At 42.8% G+C, this 6,975-nt stretch overlaps 2 protein-coding genes across 4 annotated transcripts in view; one reads left to right on the top strand and one right to left on the bottom strand.

Moving 5' to 3' along the window:
* LOC128872668 (cytosolic carboxypeptidase 2) overlaps nucleotides 1–6,964 on the top strand; it is an 8,367-nt gene extending 1,403 nt beyond the window's left edge. The window contains exons 2-16 of the mRNA XM_054115597.1: nucleotides 149–366; nucleotides 770–922; nucleotides 1,006–1,319; nucleotides 1,410–1,556; nucleotides 1,630–1,741; nucleotides 2,131–2,376; nucleotides 2,814–3,146; nucleotides 3,235–3,462; nucleotides 3,866–3,957; nucleotides 4,037–4,262; nucleotides 4,654–4,747; nucleotides 4,919–5,099; nucleotides 5,265–5,483; nucleotides 5,691–5,885; nucleotides 6,395–6,964. Coding sequence (XP_053971572.1) covers nucleotides 149–366; nucleotides 770–922; nucleotides 1,006–1,319; nucleotides 1,410–1,556; nucleotides 1,630–1,741; nucleotides 2,131–2,376; nucleotides 2,814–3,146; nucleotides 3,235–3,462; nucleotides 3,866–3,957; nucleotides 4,037–4,262; nucleotides 4,654–4,747; nucleotides 4,919–5,099; nucleotides 5,265–5,483; nucleotides 5,691–5,885; nucleotides 6,395–6,788 — 3,152 coding nt within the window. The 3' untranslated portion in view covers nucleotides 6,789–6,964. The remainder of the gene's footprint in view (nucleotides 1–148; nucleotides 367–769; nucleotides 923–1,005; nucleotides 1,320–1,409; nucleotides 1,557–1,629; nucleotides 1,742–2,130; nucleotides 2,377–2,813; nucleotides 3,147–3,234; nucleotides 3,463–3,865; nucleotides 3,958–4,036; nucleotides 4,263–4,653; nucleotides 4,748–4,918; nucleotides 5,100–5,264; nucleotides 5,484–5,690; nucleotides 5,886–6,394) is intronic.
* Nucleotides 1–6,975, bottom strand: part of LOC128872671 (glutamine-dependent NAD(+) synthetase) — a 14,568-nt gene that overhangs the window by 6,527 nt on the left and 1,066 nt on the right. Inside the window, exon 1 of one of the 3 annotated variants that reach the window (XM_054115605.1) lies at nucleotides 2,137–2,248. The exons of the other annotated variants lie outside the window; for them this stretch is intronic. The gene's annotated coding sequence lies outside the window, so the exon portion shown is untranslated. Of the gene's footprint in view, nucleotides 1–2,136; nucleotides 2,249–6,975 lie in introns of those variants that run through there. 3 annotated transcript variants of the gene reach the window in all.

Here is a 6,975-nt window from a genome sequence, read left to right on the forward strand (position 1 = left end):
TCTGCACACTTTTAGAGATCATTGAACGTTCGATGGAGAGTAGAATTTAAATTGCAGAAAGAAATGATACTTTGTGGATTATAAAAATGAATCTGCGCGTATTTTGTACAATCTTTTACTACTTCTAATCGCAAGACGTTGTTTGCAGGGGCCTTGGCGAATATTCAGAGGTTCCAAGAGCTGCAGCTGTTGCAGCTAGGACGCTACGAGGTACAGCGAGAGGAAACGGTACTGCCGTTGTTCTCGGTGCCATTCGGTACCAGAGACGATCACAGGTCGAAGGAGACCCTTCGAAGCGTTCTAGACACTCGCTGCATGATTGATGGAATCACTCAGGAAGCCGCCAGGTGGCCCACGGAATGCCAAGTAACAACAATAATTCTTTAGTTTTTCTTTCTTAGTTTTCAACGCTTTAATCCTAACTTTCTAGGTAACTTTATTTAATTCCTTAATGAAATTCCTTGGCACCCATTTATGGACGACGTCTCGGTCAACAACGTGTTAGTTTAACATTCTCATTTAATTAATTTATTTATCTCAATATATACGGGCATAACCCATTATAAAATTGACACAATAAAGCAAATAGCAAACAAATATAGTTGACAGTAGTCAAATAAACAAATGTATATAATTATTAAGAAAGGAACGCAAAAGGAATCAAAACGAAGTTAACGCAAATGAATCACGGGATTACCTATAAAAAGCTTATGCAACCTATGTTTAGTAGTGTCAATGGAGTCAGTAAATTCTCTTGTCAAAATTCCAGGTACTTCCAGAAAGAGTGCGGCATATAGAGTACACCCCAGCAGTCCCAGAATCATTCTACGTGCCAACCGGGAGGGAACCGAGACCAAAACCGTTAGGGGACGACTTTGGGACGGTGGTGTTCCGCTACCATCCTGCCAGTATCAGCAATTACGTGAGTCAACCTCTGTTACTAATCGATATCGTTGCCATAATGGCATCGCAAGCTCTGCAATTTATGCGACGAGTAATTAATAGTTCAGCAGATCTTGCGTGGGCGGAAACACGGTTCTACCGTTCGGAGCGGAATTTCCAGCGGACGGGATCGGAAACGAATCGAAGGACGTCGATGCAGCCAGCAACCTCTTCTTCGTGAGCAGGCTGCCCGAGACGACGCAGAACGGCACTGATCTTCGGTTCGAGTCGCGTTTCGAGTCTGGAAATCTGTGCAAAGTCGTGAAGATCACCGACACGTACTATCAGCTTTATTTGAGGAAGGACCTCTACACGCAGAGGCACACGCAGTGGTACTACTTCAGGATATCGAACACAAGGAGCAGGACCACTTACAGGTGAATCTCGAACCTGGTTCTCTAAAATTATTCTCTCTTTTATGGAGAACACCAACGATGGAACTATTTAAATAATTCGAACGATCGTAGAATATCAATCGTCAATCTCTGCAAAGAGGAAAGTTTGTATAACGAGGGTCTTCGGCCATTGCTGTACTCCACCGAGGACGCCAAGAAAAGATCCGTGGGATGGAGGAGATGTGGCGATAACATCGCTTATTATAAGAACGACTCGTCGTACGTCAATCCTGACAAATTTCCATAATCCTAGCCAGCTTCTCGCTCGCTGAATTCACGTGTTTACTTTTAGAAGCGACGAGGAGAAGGAGAAGCACACGTTGACGTTTAACGTTTCCTTTCCTCACGACAGGGACACCGTCTACCTGGCTCACTGCTATCCCTACACCTACACCGACCTCCAGGTAACAACCATTCGTTTAAATAGAAAAGTACACCGAGAAAGCATATCGTAATTGGAATGAAACGATAGTAGGCTCTATCGTAATCGCAACGCCCAGTAGTATGGTTCCGTTTGGGTCGGGCATAGAGTAGCTTTCGGTAGCATCGGTCAGACATTTTCAAATTAACGCGTTGGTGACGTTACTCGGAAACGGGTGACTGAAATTTTCAATAAGGGAACTAAACAAATTAATTTCCAAACGTGACACGATAACGAAAATAAATCTGAACAAGATTCGCGAATTAAATCGGCTAAAAAATTAAATACCACGACAAAATGTTACATTATCTAATCTCGAATTTACTATAAACGATACTAATCTAACGCTGTTCTATGCACTAAAATCGTAAGGAATACCTCTCCAAGCTCATCGCCGACCCCGTGAAAACGAGATTCACCAAACTCCGTTTGCTATGTCGCACGTTGGCTGGAAACGGAGTGTATTACTTGACGATAACAGCTCCAACCTTGGAAGAGGAGGTGAAGAGGAAAAGGGGCATCGTTATCACGGCGAGAGTTCACCCTGGAGAGACACCGTCCAGTTGGACGATGAAAGGGATCATCGACTTCCTCACTGGGGATTCTGACCAAGCTAGGGTACGCTGGAATAACACCCGAGTTGCGCAGAATTTCAATTGAGAAGAAGCATTAGGTGAACTGGAAAGTGATATCGTTTTTGCGATTTTAAATACTTGTTTATCATTCATCGGCTCATTGATTTTTATCAATCTGGCATTGAAAATTTTGCACACCTGATGGCAAAAGGCTGCTAATAACGAGGGCGATTACATAATTGATATTTATTACATTGAATTTAATGTAATGTAATAATTTGAATTTAATGTAAAAGAAACGACATTACTTTCCAGTCTACTTAATATTAGAAGTATTTAGATCGCATCGCGTTCCAATTACGTTTTATTTTTCAATTGCAACGACAAACTATAGCTATGTCTACCTTCCACGTTAAAAATTCCCAAAGATTTAGCCCACTTAAGTATTCACAAGCCTTGAAGGTACGTAATCGCTAACAGGTACTCCGAGAGAGGTTCGTGTTCAAGCTGGTGCCGATGTTGAACCCCGATGGGGTGATCGTGGGGAACAATCGGTGCTCTTTGTCGGGGAAGGACCTGAACAGGCAGTACAGAACCGTAATGCGCGAGAGTTACCCATCTGTGTGGCACACGAAACTGATGATACGCAGGCTGCTAGAGGAGTGCGGGGTGGCGATTTACTGCGACCTGCACGCCCACTCCAGGAAGCAGAACATATTCGTCTATGGGTGCGAGAACAAGAGGTCGTCTCCACAGACGAAACTCTCCGAGCAAGTGTTTCCTCTGATGCTCCACAAGAACGCTGCCGACAAGGTAAACATCGATGTAATTAATAAAGATTAATTAACCTCTTTCTATATCGATGAACGTTCGAGATTTCATGGGCTCGATCGGCTTTCAGTTTTCCTTCGAGAATTGCAAGTTCCACCTGGAGAAGGGCAAAGAGGGCACTGGAAGGGTCGTGGCTTGGTCGATGGGGGTGCAGAACAGCTACACGATGGAGGCGTCGATGGGAGGATCGATAATCGGGTCAAGATGCGGCAGCCATTTCTCTGTTCAAGATTACGAGCAGATAGGCAAAGTGTTCTGCGAAACGCTGCTGGACTTCTTCGATCGGGATCCCTTCAAGGTACTCCAGTGGCTATCGACGATGCGAAACCGTCTGTGCGAAGCTGTGCTTCGTTTTTAATAGTTCTATAGTTCCCGATCAATTAAACTAGTAGTTCCACCAATTATAACTATTGGATAATATTTTAATCGCATTACATAAAATAGTCTAACTTTGGAAACGTGTCGTTTTTGGTATTATTAGACTTGATTATAAATTCTTCTAGCTTTCTTGAAGCGGTGACACCACTACAAACATAAATCCTTTATGGTGTTACTAATCAAATTTGTTAGACTTACGATGTCCCCTCATAGGGTTAAACACAGTCCTCGCACAGACCGCTAAACCTTACGGCAATATGGCTCCTCATCTCGTAATGTTTACCCCCCAAAAAACACCACCACCTGTTTGGACCTAATCGAAGGAACGACTTCGAAACAAAATAATTGCAAGACTGATGAAGGAGGGTTCTAGCGCCGAAGAACCGACTAACATCGATTTAACAGACTACTCTAGGTAGTAATCGAACGTATTAATATGTTGGAAATATTCCACGATAGATACTTGATCTATTTTGTCGATTTTATTTGATCAGCGACGAAGGAGACACATCGGACAGTTCCTGTTCAGAAAAAGAAACGGAGTTCACGGAAGGGACATGGTCGTGCGAGATAACAGGGTCGAACGATTCCCCTCGACACCTTCGTGTGCCACCGTCGACACCCACGTTCGTTCCACCTCGAAGCCTCGAATTGGCCAAGAGGAGGAGTAAAAAGGGAGCGACGACCAGCAGGAGTTACTTCCAACGCAAGAGGATACTGGTAAAATCGATCGTGCATATAATTTCCAGATACAATTAATTTTTGTTATTGAAACTCTTTTTACATATAAAGGGACGTTCGAAGAAGAAAATTTGACAGTGGGTGTTCAAAAAAAAGAAAGCATTCAATATTTATATGGTGTATAGGGCACACTGTACCGAGTAAAAAAGCTTTAGTAAACATATAAGATATATGTATAAAAAAAAGTTTCAATAACAAAAATTAATTATATCTGGAAATTATACGCATTAGAAAAATACTTTAACTGGACCAGACTTCCCCCTTAAATATGCACGCAAAATAGAAACCTCGAGCATCGAATGAGAGGTCGAAAATAAAAGGTCAAAATAGATCGCACGAGTCTGTAGATAATTTTCGAATTTCCATATAGGCCAGAAGAGCAGTAATGGATTTGCCAGTCACGGATCCAGGCAGCGACTTGTACTTGAGCGACTCTGCAGACGAAGGCGCGACGAGACCAGAAGGTGCAACCGATCAGCTTATTTTAAATTGGTGCACAATTATTCTAACAGAAAACTAGATGGTTACCCCGAAAGGTGGAATTTAAATGATCGTGCATCTACTTAAAATAAGCCAATTACTCTTTATTACTGATTAAGTTTGAGAGTTAATCTTGAAATATTGCTTCCACGAAGAGGACACTGGCCAGACGCTGGACAGAGAGATGCAAACAAACGAGAAGGAGATGGTCGCCAACGACGAATTGGTTCTGCCAGAGATAGCGAGACCTCGTAGCGTATCCCTGGATGAAACCTTAAGCGATAACAAGGAGAAACGAAATTTGAACGGACGACCCCGTTGTCTTCGATTGGTCAGGTGAAGACGCGTCTCGGGTTAAATATTTTCGTACCTTAACAACGAATAAACAGTAGCGATATTTCATTAAGATTCTTTCCTTGCGAGTCCGTTTCAGGTACAGGAAGCAATTTAATTTTAATTTCATTCGATTTCAATGTAATTTCTATTTTACAATTCGCGCAGGACGTTGAGACACCGATCGCCGGTTCCTTTAAAGAGCCAGGATATTCAAATTAAGCTGAGCTCGCTAAGGCAACAAATATGGATGGGCGTGAATTCGTTGAACGCGGAGGAAAACATCGAAAAGAGGATCGAGCGTCCTTATGCCAAGGTACCCTTGAGCTGGGGAGTTTCCAGCATGGCGCTCGAACAAGCCAGAATGGATAGCGACGCGTTGCTGAAGTACGTTTATTTTCATTGCTCCCTATTTTTGCAAAACAACTCATACTAGTCGTCTAAACACAAAGAAACGCTAAACAAACTTTCAGCTACGGTTAGCTGTAGTTAGAGTGTCGTTTAGTGACGAGAATGTGAACTACCTCGCTGCAAACTTCTCGTGAGTCAGTCTTGCACCCCTATTCTCATTATTTCAACCGATCTCTGTTTCAGATCTTGCACGAAAAAGCTGCAGTCCCTCGGTTACATCGAAAGAACGCAAATAAAGTGCAAACGCGAGCAAACGACGCGCACGAGAGACGCCAGCCCGGAAGTCGAGGACCAGCGCTGCGACGTTGAGCCAAAGTCGAGAAAGAAAAAGTCCCGACTTAAATGGCAGAAGATAATCAATTTCAATTTGAAACAATGGTACGGTCCATCGCGAACACGTGTTCGTAATCATAAAGGGTGGACCACGCAATTGTTTCAAGTCATAACTCCGTTACTATTGCATTTACGAAGAAATGCCAAAGGAGAAAGATAAATGGTTCGAAGAGCACTGCATCTGTAGACCTTAACATTTTTTTTAGATGCAACAGTCCATATGCAATTAACAATTGCATCGTTTCTTTAAATAGAAATGCATATTTTTTTTTACACAGATCGATTATTCTGTTCGTTCTACGTAAAAAGTAATTAGGGTACATCGGCAAAAAAATGATTAGTTTTCGAGATATTTTCAAAAAATGTCTTTACTGAAGAAGATGCTCGTAAATGAAATAATAACGGAGTTATGACTTGAAACAATTGCGTGGACCACCCTGTAATTTGTTCAACTTTTGACTGCAGGACGATTTTTTACACACCCTGCATATCCTGCTCTTCGCGTTCAAAAGGTTAAGCGAATTAGCAAAGGATTGTTTGATAAATAATTTCAGTTCTAGAGTCAAGGAAACCTGCCGCAGCAAGACGTCCTTTTTAACGATCGACGCCGATTCTATGAACCTAGTGACCGTGGAGGTGCCTACGAAGACTCAAACCAGACAACGTAGGATGGAGTCTAGAAGGAAGAACAGGAAGAGTGGCGCCACCTGCAGCAACGCCGCGAAATCCTCGAGCGTGGTAAAGTCGCAGTCGCGATCTCGAATGCAGCTGCAGCCGTTGATCGTTCCACTGTGCGATAGTTCCTCGTCGGAGGACTCGGATTCCCGTAGACAAAGGGGGTCGAAGAAGAAGCAAAAGAAGAAGAAGCAACCGAAGAAGATCAAGTCGACTCCCGCGACGGAAAGAAAAAAACGCTCGGCCAGCGCGGGCGCGTTGAGGACCTCTTGAAACGAATTTTCTACGCAAGACGAATGTTTTGTAACGTTTTTATCGATATCCAATGTCTTGTCCCAGTTTTTGAATACACGTTGTCCGAATACGTCGATGGAAAATGTTTGGCAGAACTGTCAGCGTTACACTGATCGACGAAAAAAAAAAAATATATATATATATAAAAAGAGAAATACCACGTTGT

Source organism: Hylaeus volcanicus, chromosome 2 (genome assembly GCF_026283585.1).
Source record: "Hylaeus volcanicus isolate JK05 chromosome 2, UHH_iyHylVolc1.0_haploid, whole genome shotgun sequence".
Classification (NCBI taxonomy): Eukaryota; Metazoa; Arthropoda; class Insecta; order Hymenoptera; family Colletidae; genus Hylaeus; species Hylaeus volcanicus.